Genomic DNA, 18,517 nt, shown 5'->3' on the forward strand with positions numbered 1-18,517 from the left:
CTCTGTTGCACACTTCAAATCCAGTCACAGTCTAACAAAACCAAGTTTAGTGATTCAACCTAAATTAAACAGAGTTTAATTGATATGGAGATCCTTGCTTGCCCAAATTAAAATAAATTTTTAAATGTGAAATTTGAGTGCTGTCAGAACCTAGTAAGTATAAAAGAGGGGGGAACTTAACTTTTGGCTGATTTGTATTCCTTAAACATTGCATGGTTTTGCTAGCTAGCTAAAAAGTTATCAAAATATTACTTTGTATAATAGCTAGTGAAAAGTACCCAAACATAACTCTTACATGCTCACCATGGCTCAGCAGAGAAAACTGTATTTCTTCTCTTTCAAGAAAAACTTGTTGGTGGCTTATGAACTGGAGTGAAAGAATGAGGACACGCCTCACTTGGGTTGAGTTTGTCCCTTAACTGTCTATTGTAAAAGTTAAACCCTAGCTTAATAGATGAGTACAAATGACGTTCTGAGTCATTTTAATGACCTGTTTTACAGTTTTCCTGTCCTGGGCCGAGCACATCCCATGCCAGTTTGTGATATATCCAGTCAGGATGCTCAAGAGCAATTTTAATGTTCCTTTAATTTTTTTATTTTAATGTATTTCTAAGTTCTGGTAAAGCACCTTGAATTGCCTTGTGGCTGAATGGTGCTATATAAATAAACTTGCTTTTTTGCCTTTCATTCATTTCATTTCTCCTCTGTAGGAATTAACAAGAACTTGGCATAGTTCTGATACAGAGTTTTGATACAGAAGTTTCTGAGACCTCTACAACAATAAGATCAATATACATTCCTGAAAAACCCATTGGATGCAATTTGAGACATGTCTACTGCCCTCTGGTGGATCACCAGGGTACTGCATGCAGCCACGTGCCTCTGAGTACAAAATCCAACTATTCACAGAGTCACACATTTGCTAATTTTGGAAAAAGTTATTGCAAGAATAACATTCATAATGTTACTTATATTTAAATATGAACATTTATTTTAGTGAAACAATGTAGAATTACTTAATATTGTGTACCAAATTTTGTAGTAAAATCGTGTGGAAAAAGTTTGTTTCAGTCAGTACATAAGATAATTTATTTGTGAATCAATCATTACTCTATTGAATTACATGATGCAATCTTTTTTTTCCTTAAAACATTAAAGCTAAAATGTCATGTTGAGATTAACTTAGAGTGAAAATTTACATATTTATACGTTTTTATATGCAATAATAGATACTGTAGAGATAGAGATAGAGGTAGAGAGATAGAAAATAGCAGTTTGAAAATAACATTTTAGTATAAGTCATTATTTGTTTGAGAGAGAAAAGTTATCAACCTTATGAAATTCACAGTTCATATGACATATGTTGTCAGGTTTAGGTATTTACTTCCTCTAGCAGATACATTAAAAGACCATTTTAAAAAAGGAGAGAACAGAAAAACACGTTTAACCCAATGTCAAAATAAATTTACCCAACAATTGCACTTGAAGTTAGCAGTCAATGCAGGTCATTTTTGACTCAGCAGATGTCAGCAATTAGAGACCCTGTCAGGTTGTCATTATATAATGTTGTTGTAAATGATAAATACATTTCCTTGTTTGTTTCATCCTTGTAGGTCAGTATGACAGTCAAATGTGGAGACTGTAAAGATAAAACAGGTGCTATATTTTTTTCATAATAAAACAAATCCAAATGCTGTTTTGTGTGTTTTGCAACAAGAACAACATGGTACTGTATGAGACTGCACTGTGGAACCACCTGATCTCTACTTTCTGTGTACAGAAGGCTAATAGGACACTGATTAAACTGAACTGAGAGGATCGAAATGCCAAGATACCACAAAGAGCACAGAGCTTGTTTCTCTGTGGTAAAACAAACAGGCGTGATTTGCATATGTCTGAAATATGTAAATTCTACCTGCAGCAGGATGACACGGTATTAGTGAGTGGAGAGTCCAGCATTTATGGGTTATTTTCAGCTATCCTTTGTCAGTATGTCTGCGCACTGGCAGACGTGAGATATAACGAAATACAAGTACTTTACTGCTGTAATTAAGTCGAGGTTGAAGGTACTTGTACTCTTGACTTGAGTATTTATTTTTTGACAACTTCACAGATTTTTTACAACTTTTCAAGCGGTCAAAATTGTTAATTTTTTTTCTTATTCTGTGTCAACTCTCCAACCTCAGTGCATTTTTCTACCAAAAAACTACATACAACCTTTTTATATTTAGGTTTAACTTTGTGCGCACTGTGCGTGGTATTCGTTCGTTATTTTTAAAATTGTAATTCTCCTAATAATATCCATTTGCAATAAATATTCGCTGATCATAATATTCTATAGTACTGACAATGCTAAAAAAAAGATGGGGCACGGCTTCAGGTTGCGTTGTGCAGCCGTCACCTCCACTTCACCTCAGCTTTCAGCACGCGCCGTGACGTAGCTTGTCTGACGTTAACATGACGTTGGGATTTCCGCTTCGCCATGTTGGTTTCGTTACATCAGGATGAAGTAGCCAAGCGATTTGTATACGGAGCTGTATCATCATGAGAAGGACCCTCTGACCGCGGGGAAGCTTTAATTTGGAAGTACGTTACTTTGATATATTTTATTACACAGTAACCATAAACGTGTTAAAACAGAGGGGGAATAAATGACCTTGGTGGCGGCGGGCTGTGTAAACTAGTCCGGGGTGTGACAGCTAATGTAGCTAATGCTAACGAATGCTACCAGTAGCCTCTTTCGGTAAGTGCTGATAATGAAGCTAGTGCTAACCTCAAAGGAAACTGTAACTGTCAGCCTACATCTGTGAGCTACGAGTCCCACCCTTCCTCTTAAACGCAGATATGTCTGTCTTTATACATGTTAAAGAGAACATCTGAGTGAGTCTGCAGTTTTTGAGCTAAAAGCGTATCTTTCACGGCAGCCTGTTAGCCATGAAGGAGAAACTAGCTAGATTGCAATAATATAGGTAGCTTGCTACTTGTACCCACAGGGAAATTTCAGTTTCAGTTACAGAAGTATTTAAGGAATAAAAGAATGTTAAGCAGGACTAGCTGGTTAATAAAACAGTGAAAATTCATAAAACAGTGCAAACAGATAAACACACACAGAGACAGATGTTAGGCTTAGGTTTGCATTATCCCATCTTGCACAGCAGTTACAATCAGTCACGAGAGCTACTATGTCACACACTTGCAAATTAAAGGTGGGGTAGGCAGTTAATTTTTGGCCTGTATCGGGCAACAGTTAAAGGTACGTGCAAAATAGATTATACTCACCCAATACATTAACGATTATTACCTTCGTCTCTTAGGAAATACCAATCACATAATTGATGAAGTTACATTTTTATAGTTTAAAAAGAAATTCATATAACCTGTAGTTTATGCATAGATATGACAGTAGTGTAAGATGTAGTAAGCAAAGAAGGTTGATTGAATATTCCATAGTTCTGACTAGAACTGCAACTAATTATTATTTTAAATCTAGATTAACTTTCCATTGATTGATTTATTAGTTGTGTAGCCCACAAAATGTCAGAAAATGTAAAAAATGTTGATCATGGTTTCCAAGGCCGAAATCTCTTTTTGTGACCTCAACCTGAAGATATTCCGTTTACTGTCATAGAGGAGTAATCAGACCAGAAAATATCCAGATGTGATAAGCTGTGGATCAGAGAATTTGGACATTTTTTATTTGAAAAAATGATTGAGAATAAGCAATCAAATATCAAAAAAGTTGGACATTAATTTAAGCTTGTAAAACAGTTGATTTCGAGTCTCATTCCCAAAACATCAGTATTTGATGACCTGGCAATAAGACTGAACAATCAACTATATGTCTTTAGAGTCACTTACTGTACCTTTAACTACATTACATCTTTTCCTGCTATTGGGAATGATGGAATGATGTTCTCATTCGTTTTCAATACAGGTGAGGCTGTGACCTTACAAAGCAGGAAGGCATCCTGAGATCATGTTGGCCCGCCTGTTTAGGCTCCATGGCCTGTTGGTGGCCTCCCACCCGTGGGAGGTAATAGTGGGCACCCTTGCTCTCACCGTCTGCCTGATGTCTATGAACAGTCTGGCAACCAGCAGCCAGATGTGCAGGTGGAATGAGTGCCCCAAAGTCGAGGAGGTGAGTGTGTCTGCCTGAGAGGAAGCTGGTGTGAGTGTGGCAGGTCATGTCAATTGCCGGCAAGGAAAATGTGTTGCTCAAGACAAGTAGTGTTAACAAGAAGGCATGTCTGTGTCTGTTTCCTCATAGAAAATCCACAGCAGTGATATAATCATTCTAACAGTCACACGCTGTATGGCCATCGTTTACATCTATTTCCAGTTCAAGAATCTGCGACAACTGGGATCCAAATATATACTGGGTCAGTATGATGGCATGTAGGCTTGTTCTGCTTCATGTATCACCCATATATATATATATTGTGTGTGTGTGTGTGTGTGTGTATAAACTGTCAACATTCTGTTCTTTCTCTCCCTACAGGTATTGCGGGGTTATTCACAGTATTTTCCAGCTTTGTTTTCAGTACAGTTGTTATCCACTTCTTTGGGAAAGAGCTTACAGGTCTTAAGTAAGTATTCCAGTACTATTCCTTAAGTAAAACACAATAACATGTACTTACTAAGACAACACCAGTTTTTAACAGTTTAACTTTAAGCTTATTATTTATTATTTAAAAGGAAACATGTACAGTGTAAAACATAAATGTCACCATTTAATGGACCTCATTTGATTCTAGCTTAAAGCTAATTCACATCTGTATTCCCTGGGCAAATCAGAACAAAGAACCAAAACAATAACATAATATAAGTTACACAAACATACACTAACAGAAAAATACACCAGAGTGTGCATGTGTGAAAAGTCTACTGAGAAGTCTGAAAGTTTTAGTTTGGAAAAATCTGGAAATTTGAAATAGAAAATGCATAGGAATATGCTGGACCAATTCCAAAAACTTTATACCATTTTGCCATTTAGGCCTCAAAATCTTAAAAAAAAAATAGTGGGCCCAAGTCAAAATACCAGAATTATCCTTTAAAGCGTACACTTTGACCCATACAAATTTCAGTGTCACTTTTGGAACTATTTGACTTTTCAACAATGTGGACAAAGGCTGCAGTGAAATATGACACAATTTTTCCCTCATTGGCATTTGTGTCTTTTCCCTGCAGTGAAGCCCTGCCGTTCTTTCTCCTGCTCATTGATCTCTCCAAAGCCTGTGCATTGGCCAAATTTGCCCTCAGCTCAAACTCTCAGGTAATGTCACAAACTTTCGTTTGGTGTATGTGTGAAATGTCACTGAGATAAGATCTGTTTATTCATATGAAGAGTGTAAATGAGGTGTCACTGACTTGTGCTGTGCCTCTGTGTCTTGTGTGTAGGAGGAGGTGAGGGAGAACATCTCCCAGGGTATGGCCATCCTGGGGCCTACCTTCACCCTGGATGCTCTTGTTGAGTGTCTGGTCATTGGGGTTGGCACCATGTCAGGTAAGAAATCTTGTTATGTCTTTTTATTCCAAAACAGTGACAGCAGTTTTCTGAATATTTAATACTCAGTAACAAATGTGATTGAGCAGAATTTTAAATCTATTTTATATTGTTTTTCAGGTGTGCCACAGTTAGAGATCATGTGTTGTTTTGGCTGTATGTCTGTCCTGGCCAATTACTTTGTCTTCATGACCTTTTTCCCTGCGTGTGTCTCCCTGGTCCTGGAGGTGAGGATGATATGTAACATTTCAGAATTGTAATGCTGAAATAGGACTGGGAAATATAATTAAACATTTTGTAATTTTGATTAACAGATCATTATTTTTATAACTGTCATTTACATAAAAAAAAAACAACAACACATGGTATCAAGTGCAATATAATGGCTGGTATGCTACGTTGTATTTTAATTTCAGTCTGTATTGTTAATTTTTAATGAATTATTTTTAATAAAGACCAGCTGAAAAAAGGTTGAATTTAACCACTTTATTTTTTAATTTAACCAGTTATTTATCAAGACACACAGGTCATAGACCTGATAGACTTTCAGAAGACCTCCAAAAGACTGCCATACTGGCGAGCTGACCCATCCTTTTTTTATGAACAGTTTCCACACTGTTTGTGTTGTTGTGTCACATGTTGGTGGTGCAACTGAACAACACGCCTGTTATATGACAGATGTGATATTACACACCATTATCAAGGGATATCATAGGCTATTTATGATTCAGGGTGTGTTCATCACATGCTTTCATGGTGGTTTACATTTAATGCATTTAAGTGAAATTATTAAACTATTTAGTGAACAATTTCCTGTTGTCTATTGCAGATAAGTATAACTATTGTTGTATTGCCCTGGCCTATATGGGAATGAGTTTATTGCATCTAATGATGACTTTGTGTGTGTAATTATGCATATTTGTGTGCGCAGCTGTCCAGGGAAAACCGTGAAGGCCGTCCAATCTGGCAACTGAGCCACTTTGCCCGTGTGCTGGCTGAAGAAGAGGACAACAAGCCCAATCCAGTGACCCAGAGGGTGAAAATCATCATGGTGAGAAACTGTATTTGGCTCTGTAACCACAGAAATCAACAATACATTTGAAAACGTGGCGCAGAGTTGATTGTTAAACTGTTCATGCTGTTTTAAAACATCTGTCTGAAGGTGAATTTTCAGAAAGTAACATTGGTGAAGCCTGTAAATATAACTGAGATATCTATTCCATGATGTCCTCTTCAGTCTCTGGGTCTGGCCTTGGTTCATGCTCACACTCGACTTGCAGCTGAGAATCCTGGTCACAATCGCACTGTGGAGGGGCGCATAGTCAAGGGACATGAGTCTGGTGGGTCACCTCTGAAGCTCACCAGGTAAAAGCAGTAAACAAGGAGAGCCCCTTCACTGAGCCCCTCCTCTAAATTGCGAACGTAAATTGCAGACCTGTCAATCTTTGAATTTCTCTACATGTTGAAGCACTCTGCATGGGGCTATAAGAATAGTAGTACTTGGTGTCACATTAATTTGGATAATGGTCTATTTTTGTAGTCTTTCAAAAACATAAAACACAAGAGCAAACACATGGGATGGCTTAAACTTTTTCTTTATTTGCTCTAATATAAGATTTGACCATTAGCATGTCCAGCTAATTAATGCTTCCTGCCAAACTTGTGTTAGATACCACAGTGTTAACAAACTCACGACTTATTCCCATCAGGACTTAAATTGTGATTTGCTATGTCGGGGGTGTATCTTTTTACTTTCAATAGATTTTTGACTTAATATTGAAATTGTGACACCCGTAGTCGCAGCAGTAACTTAGGAGGGCGGAGCTCAGCGAAGGGTCAATTGCTCATTCCATAAATACATTTGCCTGTTGTTGACTCTGGTGCAGGAACTTACTGATGATTGTGACTTTGTCTCTACCAGTATGGACCTGGAGCAGGTGATAACTCTCGGTCTCGCCCTGGTCCTGGCTATTAAGTATGTCTTCTTTGAGCAAACGGAGACAGAGTCCTCCCTCTCCCTCAAGAGCACCATTATCAGCTCTTCTCCGGCTCAGAAGCCCAGGATGGCAGGTGACTGCTGCAGGAGGGACTTCCCACCTCTGAAACCTCAGAAGATAATGAACGGTACCTTAGCAACCAACCCCACCTCCTCAGCTGTCTCAGACGAGAAACATTCCCCTGAGGCTGATGCAGTGACCAGAGAGAGTGGTGAGACTTATTGGTCCTTAAAATATCTCTACTCACTGATGAAAAAAACAAAAACTCTGATGTGACTGCTTTTTTCCTTAATGTGGTGTTTGTCTTCCTCCTGTTTCTTCTATAGCAGAGGCAACTCAGCCTCCAGCAGCCTCAGTGGACAACAACCCATGTGTTTCAAGTTTTGGGGAGTCTCTTGCTCCAGCACCTTGTGTTCCTCAAAGTAGCTCAGAGGCCCGGACGCTGGAGGAATGTATGGCCATCCTCTCAGATCCTCAGGTAAGCTGCCAGAGCAGAGGTTCAAAGCAGAAGATCTCTTTTGTTCCAGACTTGTCTGAAATTATCACTCTACTCACGCTACTCTTGTTGCTTTCCAGAGGGGTGCTCGTTTTCTCAGCGATAAAGAAGTGATGAACCTCGTAACCTCACGTAACATCCTGAACTATAAACTGGAAGCTGTCCTCGACACCCCAGAAAGGGGTGTGGCCATCAGGAGGGAAATGCTGTCACCCAAACTGCCTGTTCACTCAGCCTTGGCTTGTCTGCCTTACAAGGACTATGACTATTCTAAGGTATGGCAACATGCATATCTGTTAACTGTGTCATCTGTTTTTTGTATTGTATATTATAACTTTCACCTTCAATGGGATCTGTTTTAGAGTCGATCACAGTGTTTCCCTGAGGATTGCTGCTTTGGAGGAGCAGCAGCGCTAACCCATTTAATTACAATATGAAAGACGTTTCATTCTGTAACATTTTATTTAGTCTGTATTAATTATTAATTTGTATTCTTGTCCTCTAGGTAATGGGAACTTGCTGTGAGAACGTCATTGGCTACATGCCGGTGCCAGTGGGAGTGGCTGGTCCTCTTCTGTTGGACGAGAAGCAGTTCTACGTTCCTATGGCGACTACAGAGGGCTGCCTAGTAGCTAGCACTAACAGAGGATGCAGGGCACTTTCTGTAAGTGTGTCCTGTGTTTTCTGTTTATCTATACACACATACACACACACACACACACACACACACATATGCTTTGCTGACTCTATTGTCTTTCCTGTCCAGCTGAGTGGGGGTTGCCGTAGCAGGGTCCTGGCTGACCAGATGACTAGGGGTCCTGTGGTGAAGCTGCCCTCAGCCTGCCGGGCTGCAGAGGTTAAGGTCTGGCTTGAGACCCCGGACGGATTCAGCCTGATCAAAGAGGCTTTCGACCAGACCAGCAGGTCAGTGAAAACACTGTGACATAGAAACACTTTACAGAATGATTGAACATATTTTCCATTTCCTTTGGTCACATCTGTAAAACTATACAGATCATTAATGAATATTTGCTCCTGGCAGGTTTGCTCGTCTGGAGAAGCTGTTGGTGGGTTTAGCTGGGAGGAACTTGTACATTCGCTTCCAGTCTCAGACAGGAGACGCAATGGGCATGAACATGCTCTCCAAGGTACGAGATGATCTTGTCCTGTCCTCAGTCAACTGATTTAAAATACAACTGTCACAGCCTGACTGTATGCTATTGTGTTGCCAAATTTTTACCAGAAGATTGTTGCTAGGTACTGTGGCTTATACAAATCAACACACCCCGTCTGTGCAGCTTTGGTTATTCACTGTACCCACGGAAACATTACCATACAGGGCCCCGTTTCCCAGAGCCTTCGTAGCGCTACGTGCTGTGTCCCAACTCTGGGAAACAGCCCGTAACCTTAAGGGAGACCTTAAAATACAACTTAGGACGCACGTAGCGCTACGAAGGCTCCGGGAAACGGTGTCCTGGTTGGTTTTCTTATGTAGAAAAGATGGTCTGTTTACTTTTTGGTTAACTATATCACTGCATAACCCATTGCATATTTATGATGCTGTTTACAATATGAAAGTCAATGATAGTGTCACATTTTCTTTTAAACTATTTTGGTTTTGAATGTCTGGATTTGGTTCAGTTGGGACACTGGAGGTAAACAGAGACATCACTTTGTATCTGTTCAACAAAACAAAATTATCTGTCTCTGTATTCACTGGATAAAAGACCACAAGTGGGTGTGTTTTATACCAGAAGTCCAGTTAAATCAGGCAAATGTTTTATTATATAACCTAACATTCATTGGCAATGCAACTGTTGTGTCTTTAAAAAGTTAGGTTGGTGTAATATTGGCATATAATTAAATATGAAACATATTTCCATATCTTCATACTATACTTCTCATTTCTCCTTTTTAACAACAAAGTTTTATGAACTGAACCCCACCACCACTTAAACTGGGGGACATTGAACAATCAGAAACTGAAAAGAACTTAGTATTAATAGAAAGACTCTCTTTTGCATTTACAGTGAAGATATAAAAAATATCTTTCAGTTAAAAGGAATAATCTTAAATTGCAGTGATGCTGTGTTCATGTTGGTTGATGTGTTAATTGTATTACACTTCACATACCTATAATACACATCTATATTAATATCATTCTAATATTAAAATTAAATACTTGTGTAAAAATGTTTTAAGTTTTGGAAATTACTATTCCCTGAATAATAATGAATAACTATAAATAGGGAAAATATCTATTTCCTTTGCTCTATGGTGCTTTCCCAAATAGCAGATTAGGATTTAGGTACGTCCCTTTAAGACACTTTGAGCAGATCTGTGTTGAAGGCTGTGACATAGAAAGTCTAAATTTTAGATTTGTGTTCTCAGGGGACTGAGCACGCTCTGCACAGACTCCAGCAGCAGTTTCCAGATGTGCAGGTGTTGGCAGTCAGTGGCAACTACTGCACTGACAAGAAGTCTGTTGCCTTAAATTGGATCATGGGCCGAGGGAAGTCTGCTGTGTGCGAGGCCACCATCCCCGGCAAGGTGGTCAGAGAGGTAAAGACAACACGACCCAAAAATCAGGGATCAAATTTCAGTTTGTTTCAGAGTTTTTCTTTATTTCTCCTGTTTATTCCTTGCTAAAACAACCCATTCATGTATCTGTAGGTGTTGAAAAGCACTACAGCTGCTCTGGTGGAGCTGAACATCAATAAGAACTTGGTGGGCTCGGCCATGGCTGGTAGTATCGGAGGCTTTAATGCTCATGCTGCCAACATTGTAGCAGCCATCTACATCGCATGTGGACAGGTAATGGATGAAACAATACACAGTTTGACAAAAAAAAAAACAGATGATTTAGAAAGGAGTGTTAGTACATTTATCTGTGCATCACCACACTCAGTGAGTGATATTTTTTGTTTCAGGACCCGGCTCAGACAGTGGGGAGCTCCAACTGTATCACTCAGATGGAGGCCACTGGTCCAGACAGGGAGGACCTGTACATCACCTGCACTATGCCCTCCATAGAGCTGGGCACTGTGGGAGGAGGCACCAACCTGCCGCCTCAGCAGGCCTGTCTACAGGTAATATCACCTGTACTCCACTTTGTTTCACTTTTTACGGGTAGTTGTAGTTTATTTTGTTGTTTTGTAAGGAGGACGAGAACAGCAGTGCTTTTAATTATTTTATTATTTTTTCATGTTGTTATAATGAGATCACAAGTTAATTATTTCATTTTCTCAATACCAAAGCTCATTTTTTTGGTTTATCTTGTTGTCTTGGAAATTGAGGAGAAATTGTACATGATTGTCTGGTGGGTCTGGATAATTTGATCTCACCTAATTTCAGCCTTCAGAATCACCGTCTGTGATAACTGTTGGGAAACGTTAGCCCTAACAGAATCACAATGTGATATCTGCCTGTGTTGAATTTATCACTGACGGTACCCTTTGATCCAACATGTTTAGCTTAAATAAGTTGCTACAGTCGTCAAGACACCATCTATGCATTAGGAAGATCATGGTGAGAAAATTTTCCCACCGGTTAGTAAACTTGTGACAACACCAGTTCTACCAGTCACACTGGACATTTTACAAGAAAAGCTGTGAGTACTGATGCTCAATATCTGCAACGTCAGAGAGCTTACTTTAATGTTAACAGTAGATGGTTGGGTCATTATTAAATTTAAAGTTTCCAGGTCCATTAGAGCTGCAGCAGTGAGTTGATTAATCAGTAAATCAATGGAAGAAAATTAGTTGCCATCTATTTTGATAATAGATTAACAGTCTCAGTCATATGTAAGGATTTGCTGCTTTTTGTTTTTTTGACCTTTTATAGACTTAATGATTAATTGATTAATCTGGAAATTAATTAGCAGATAAGGTCTATCAAACACTCCCAACACTGACCCCAGCCCTGAACATAAATTCACAAAAAGAAGTGTGCTAATTTACGACATAATCTTGATGATCTCAGTTGGTATAGTGTAAAGTGATTTGCAGATATGTGGTAGTCAGACACTGCAAGTAGAGAGCTAGAAGAGGGGAGGGGGGGTGATGACCCTGCAGGGACTGTGTGATGAATCGGAGGAGCTTTTTAAGGTCGCTGATAAATAAGGAAACAAACTTGGGCCGGTGATATAAACAGAAAACACAGAGCTGATGTATATAGCCAGGAACTCACAGGAAAATAATTAGTCTCCTCTGATTGGTAGAGTCCTGATGTAAAACTCCTCTGTGTCTTCAGATGCTCGGCGTCCAGGGCACCAGTTCCAATGAGCCTGGCAATAATGCCCGTCAGCTGGCCCGTGTGGTCTGTGGTACCGTGCTGGCAGGAGAACTCTCCCTGATGGCGGCTCTAGCTGCCGGGCACCTCGTCAAGAGCCACATGACCCACAACAGGTTAGACATTTTACTCATGTCCTTTGTGGTTTATAAACATTTTACTGCTCCTCATGATCGCTGACTCTGCTCTGTTTCTCACTCTCAGATCTAAAGCAAACCAGTCAGAAACACAGTCGTCAAAGTCTGAGACAGCTGTATGACATGAAGCGTCGTCTCGAGAGTCAGACTGAAGGAGCTCTCCAGCTAACAGAAGAAAACTTCACTGTGAGAGCTGAGAGAATGAACTGTCTCCTGATGACGTGGTTCTGATGGGAGTTCTGTGGGTGGTGGACACTCGGACGTTAAAATAACTTGACCCAACTCATGCTGAAGACCAGAGCCGAGGTGTGCTTGCTTTGTGTGCCGTCTGACTGATTGTATTGAGACTTTTTTTGGTTGAGTGTTATTTATTTGTGCCATTTGTCTGCAAGTGAACACTGCAGGAGTGTTTTGGAAGCTCTCATTGTTGTTGGCACTGATTTTTCAGACAACGATGAATAATTGATGGAGTTTGGATTGGTTCAAATCCGCCATGCTGCACAAAGTCTTCAACAAGTATCCTGTGCCTCTTCGTTGTGCGGCCAAAAGCAAACAGCTTATCTTGTCATATTATGGAGAGAGACAACCTCCACTTTTATTCCTGTCTGGTTTTCCATCTTAAATGCATGAAGTGACATCTTCAGACAGCTGTTAACATCTGGGTTTCTCTGTGACACTGATCCTTGCACTTGCCAAAGCTTGCTTGTAATAGCACTGTTAGCGCTGTATGCGACATCTGCTTGAGTTTAAAATGCCAACTTTCTGTCTGACTGTATGTTGTACTGAACCAGTATTGTAAGATTTCACTTGAACAACCCTCCCTGAATTAAAGGGATAGTTCAGATTATTTAATGTAGGATTGTATGAAGCACTTACTGATAGTCAGTGTATTAGCTACAGTAGATGGAGGTCAGCATGTGCCTGTTTTGGAGAAGCAGCAAGGAGTACCAGCAGAGAAGTTAAGCAACGTGCTGCTGTACACAGGAACTTTTTTAAGTGGCTAAAAGTCCCTGTCCACAGCAGTACATTACTTAGCTTTCATTCTAATACTCATCTCTGCTTCTCCAAACTGGATGTGTGCTGACCTCCATCTAATTGTAGCTAATACACTGACTACTGATAAGTGCTTCATACAACCCCACATTGAATAATCTGAACTATCCCTTTAAGGTGCTACTGTATACTGTGTATACTGTAGAATGACTGTGGCTACTGGTTCCAGGAAGGAAAAAGTACCTGCCAACAGAGGCTTTGGTCAGATACCCCGTTTCCGCAAAATTAACTCTGGTTCTTGAACTGTTTCCAATCAAAGTTCTTGGTGATATCGAGCAAACCAGGCTTCATTTCCACTAGTTTTGAGTGGAACCATCATAATTCAGGATGCATCATCAACGGACAGCTCTAGTTAATGCACAGTGACCTGTAGAGGAAAACCTGCTCTTTTCTGGTTCCAACTGACTTTTTGGGTTCTGAACCAGTTGACCCCCTCACTAAGCTCCTCCTCCAGACAGCAGCTGTCCAATCATAGATTAGTAACTAACTGGGCACCACACATTTGTCGAGCTTTGCATTTCTCTACATGTTGAAGTGGTGTGCAGCCTTTCAAAAAACCTAAAGAGGAATGGATTAAACTTTGTCTTTATTTACTTACTTCACATAAGCTGTAAATATTAGCATCTCTGGCTAACTAACTTGGCTGCTAAGTAACTTTACATATTTTTACTGGGTTTTTTACTTTTATAGGGTTCTCGTTTTAAAAAGTCTTAGATGGAAACACTGACTCAACATGTTTTAAGCATTACCTTACATTAACCAGCTCTCGCTAAATCTGCTTGCGGAAGTGATCATTTTTGCAAAATTGTTGGTCAACAGCTAGAAATGAGAAGTTGCTATTGTTTGAAAAAATTTACTGCAAATTTCAATCTTAAAACTGCCTCCGTTATCAAAGAAGGCAAAGCTTGACAGGTGTAGCAACAGTAACTAGGAGGGGGCGGGGCTCAGGAAATGGTCAATTATTTTGGGTGAAAATGCCCTAAATGGTTCAGAATATGTTGCACAAGTGAGACCAGAGCTGGTTCCATGTTGGTGGAAAAGGGGTAAAATTGACATGCGGGTCTCTGAACCACCACCAAGACAATTTATTCCAGGCAGGCTGCTTCTTGTGTTGAAGCTAATAGGAAAATCAAAGCCATAGCAATTAATTTAATAAACTGTAATGGTACAGTACTATATGTATGAAACAATGAGATGGTTTATCAGCATGGCAGAAGTAACGGGATGGGTTTCAGGCCTCACCGACTACAGATACTGCAGGTTCTTGTTTTGTCCTTTTCAGAAAGCAATGAAGCTCAGAAGTGGCCTTACACACTGTTTGTCTTGGAGAAGTTGAGCCGTAGCATGTTCTAGATAGAATATTCAATTTAAAGCTATATGTGTCAAATGATTGTATTATGTTTTATTTAAAAATAAACAACTCATTGTTCCCTGTAATTGTTCTATGATGTCTTTGTGCAAAATGAAGAAGTGGCTGCAAACGTACGAGGAACTTGTTTATTTCACTTTTAAAACAGGGCAGAAGTGCGACGCTGTCACAGTACATTTGTAAGTTGATCCCACAGCATTAGTATGAACAAATTATTTACAAAAATGTACGTCTAATTACATTCAGTTTTAACAACAACTTGTATTAGAAATGTCTGATTCAGGTGGAAGAGCTTCAGCACAGCTGCATTCCACATCTGGCTTCATTCTGACCCACATCATCCTGCTATAAGCTCTAAAATCAGAGTGGAGGCTGATAAAATAGCTAAGAATCTTATTGATATTAATATGACCCCCCCCCCAAAAAAAAAAAAAAATTAAAAAAAATTGTGCTGTCCACAGGTGGAAATGGTATTTAAATAGGTAAAAGTACAGATGTTTTACTTTGGAAAGTGAGAATGAGAACTTAAAAACCAAATTATGCCTGGAAAATGTCTCTTTAAAAGGGTTTTGTGATGGTTTCATTTTATCTTGTGTCAACTTTAAAAATACAAAGTCCAGAGATATTTCTTTTTTCAGGAAATGTGTAGGAATGAGCAAATGAAACACCTCAAAGAACTGTAAAAGTAGACAGTTCTATAAAAATCAATTCAAGTACTTAAACAGAGTAGATCGTTACTAAACTGTGGACTTTGCAGCCCTGCACTTATCTTAGCGATGTTTTTAGACAAAAAATAGATGATACAGAGACCTACCTTGATTATAGAAACAGAATGGTTTCAGTACTTTAACTGTCAGTATGTAGTACATGTACAGTAACAAATACCAGGCACACTGACAGAAAGGTTGATGCAGCAATACTCACACTGAAATTTCATTGAAAAGAATCTCAAGTCTTTATAATACTAGAACTTGTAAAAATATCCCACCAGCCCTCTGTGGGAAAACTATGAAAGAGTATTATGGCCAGGCAAGGGGGAAAATTTTTCTTTTGTTGTTTAAATTTCCAGAATAACGCTGAAAAGTCTAGAATAAAGTTGATATGTTGAAATTAAAGTCGAAATGTCAAGAATTTGAACTTAAATTCAAATTTTGAAAGTAAAGCTGAAATGACATTTTGAGTATGAAGTCAAGTGTTCTAAGAAAGGTTTATTCTCAACATTTCAACTTTTTTCTTGACGTGCGAGAAAAAGATTAAATGTCAGGAATTCGTAATGTCAAGCATAATGTTGAATTTCTGAAAAAGAAGTTGAAAAGTTGAAAATTAGGTCAAAAGTTCACAAATAACATTGAAATGTTGAGACTAAAGCTGAAACATCATTTCGAGAATTAAGTCAAGTTTTCTGTTTATTCTCAACATTAAAAAAAAACTTCCTTCTCTGATTTATTTTATGTTTTTTCTTGGCATTCTGCGTTACTCTCTCACTGTTTTTTTTTTCTTTTTTCTTGACATTTCAACTTTATTTTACAAGTGCAAAAAAAAGATTAATCTTCCTCCTTTTTTCTTATGCCAGTAATACTGAATTCTCAACATTTCAACTTTATTCTTTTAATTTTGCATTTGGAGAATAAAGTCAAAATGTTTTCGACATCTCCAATTTATTTTTCCTAATGCCTGGTATTAATACTCTTCCACAGAAACAAACAAATCGTCACTTGATTCATTCAATCAATGAATTTACATGCAGAACAAATCTTAAATCGACTCCTGAAGAGAAAAGACAGTAATAATCGGGGGAATTGAGCCTCGAGGCACTTCACTAGTGATTTCATAGGTGCACTAACAGCCCCTTTATCGCTTTATCTGTAACTATATTTTCCTGTTAACACTAAGGCATTTGGGCTTGACTCAGTCAAAAAATTTTCAGACCTTCAGATAAATGTTTGTGACACTATTTACAACATTCAAAATATGTGCTATGACACTTCAACATTGTACAATGAGACAAATATAAAGCTGAGCAGATAATGTACATGAACTCTGTTTTTGTACATTAAATATATGACAAACTCCCATCAACCTGTCGCTCCATCAGCACAGACAAGAGGTGTTTTCATGAGAGGGCCGGAGTCAGGGAGGTCAAGTCTTATATCATCGGGGTCATGAGTTGATGACAGCCCTCTGGACTTAATACGAATAAGATGATAATCATCTCAAATCAATCGTTAAGGGTGCTTTTCTAGCAAACGTTAGCAGCTTAAAAAGAAAGCTGGGACTAATTATGAAAAATCAAGACAAAATCGGAACTATAAATGGCAAGAATAAAATATTTCAGTCTATTAGCAAAGATCTGGTTGTTTCTTCTCTTTTACAAACCTCTTATAGAACATACATACATTTATATATTAATATTATATCTGTAAGAAAAGAGACACGACCTGACATGTTGGCTACTCTGACAAGTCAGTCCTCTACATGAGCATGAGAGATGGCATCGACTGTGATGTCAGGAGCTGCTGCACGAGGAGGGAAGGTGGACTGGGCCGTCTGAGGGGTGCATTCATCTCAGGAGACAGATATTAACTGACTGGGTTTAACTATACGCAAAATAATCTCCTTTTAAATTACATCTATTCAGTATTTTATCAATTAAATCATAATGAATGGTAAGAAACAAGTAGTTATTTGTCTTGAAAGTGGTAGAGCTGCAACAAGTAGCTGATTACTTGACAAGTTGTCAATGACGAAACTGCAGCTGTTTTGATAGTTTTATTCTGTTTTATTTTCTGATTTCTTTACTCTTTTTTGACAGCAAACTGAATATCTTTCATCTGTGGACAAACATTTTATGAACCAAAAAAAATGAATCAATTAAATTGAGAAATTGTTTGACACATTAACTGATAATGAAAGTACTCATTAGTTGCAACACAAGAAATGATTATATAACCAACTCAAGAATATGGTTTCATCTGAATGTCAGTGTTTGTCTCGCACATGTTGAATGCAGCCACCAGAGGGCACCATTACAACCTTTCTTCCTCTACTGGAACTAACTTGTATCTAAGAACTTGGGGGGAGAAAAACCACTTTGGGGAACTAGTCTGGTCATGGCGGCAGAGCAGCACTCGGCCTCAGGTGCAGTTCTGTCCTCACGTCTCTGCACTGGAGAGAAAGAGAAGGCTCACGTTATCATTTTGGAGGGTTTGTTCTGACCAAAGATTCAGAGAGGACACATGAAAACATTTAACTGGATTATTAGTGTTACCTGTGAGCCTCAGAACAAGATGGGTTTGCCAGCAGTTTTCTCCTGGACATAGGAGGTGAAGCGCTTGAGGAACTTGGGGTACTCCCTCTTGGCCACGGCCCTGAGAACGGAGGCAGGAGCCCAGCCTCCAGGATTCACTGCACACAGACACACACAGGACGCCAAGTTGATGAGCAAGAAGGTTTAAGTTAGCATGGACATAATCATTTGTCAAAATGGCTTCTTATAGTTACAGTGTCCTCACAATATCAACATCACATATTATCAGCTTTAATAAGGACACTCCTATCAGAATTTTTGGGGCAGATCACTGGAAGTAGTATCTGTGCAATACAAGTCACAGTGTCTATTTGAAACATCCTCTTTATCATGTAGCATTATTTATTTGTTTAATTATTCTTAAA

The 18,517-nt window shown here is 38.9% G+C and overlaps 2 protein-coding genes across 4 annotated transcripts in view; one reads left to right on the forward strand and one right to left on the reverse strand.

The window, feature by feature from the left end:
- The first annotated feature begins 3,909 nt into the window (after window positions 1–3,909).
- LOC146308465 (3-hydroxy-3-methylglutaryl-coenzyme A reductase-like) lies at window positions 3,910–13,788 on the forward strand. The gene is made up of 19 exons (XM_084745409.1): window positions 3,910–4,138; window positions 4,268–4,379; window positions 4,499–4,586; window positions 5,188–5,272; window positions 5,398–5,503; window positions 5,624–5,730; window positions 6,435–6,554; window positions 6,741–6,868; window positions 7,425–7,711; window positions 7,827–7,978; window positions 8,077–8,271; window positions 8,502–8,660; window positions 8,763–8,920; window positions 9,039–9,144; window positions 10,388–10,558; window positions 10,670–10,810; window positions 10,927–11,085; window positions 12,248–12,402; window positions 12,491–13,788. The coding sequence occupies exons 1-19, from the start codon at window positions 3,977–3,979 to the stop codon at window positions 12,543–12,545; spliced, it is 2,646 nt and encodes an 881-aa protein (XP_084601535.1). The 5' UTR covers window positions 3,910–3,976; the 3' UTR covers window positions 12,546–13,788.
- A 3,664-nt stretch (window positions 13,789–17,452) lies between these two features.
- The window catches only part of LOC146308466 (ceramide transfer protein), a 30,602-nt gene continuing 29,537 nt past the window's right edge, over window positions 17,453–18,517 (reverse strand). For all 3 annotated transcript variants that reach the window (XM_084746224.1, XM_084746223.1, XM_084746225.1), the window contains 2 exons: window positions 18,114–18,250; window positions 17,453–18,010 (listed from right to left, as the gene is read on the reverse strand). In XM_084746224.1, the coding sequence (XP_084602350.1) occupies window positions 18,123–18,250 (128 nt within the window). In that variant the 3' untranslated portion in view covers window positions 17,453–18,010; window positions 18,114–18,122. The remainder of the gene's footprint in view (window positions 18,011–18,113; window positions 18,251–18,517) is intronic.

Source organism: Lutjanus erythropterus, chromosome 20, assembly GCF_056507025.1.
Source record: "Lutjanus erythropterus isolate fLutEry1 chromosome 20, fLutEry1.hap2, whole genome shotgun sequence".
In the NCBI taxonomy this organism is placed as follows: domain Eukaryota; kingdom Metazoa; phylum Chordata; class Actinopteri; order Lutjaniformes; family Lutjanidae; genus Lutjanus; species Lutjanus erythropterus.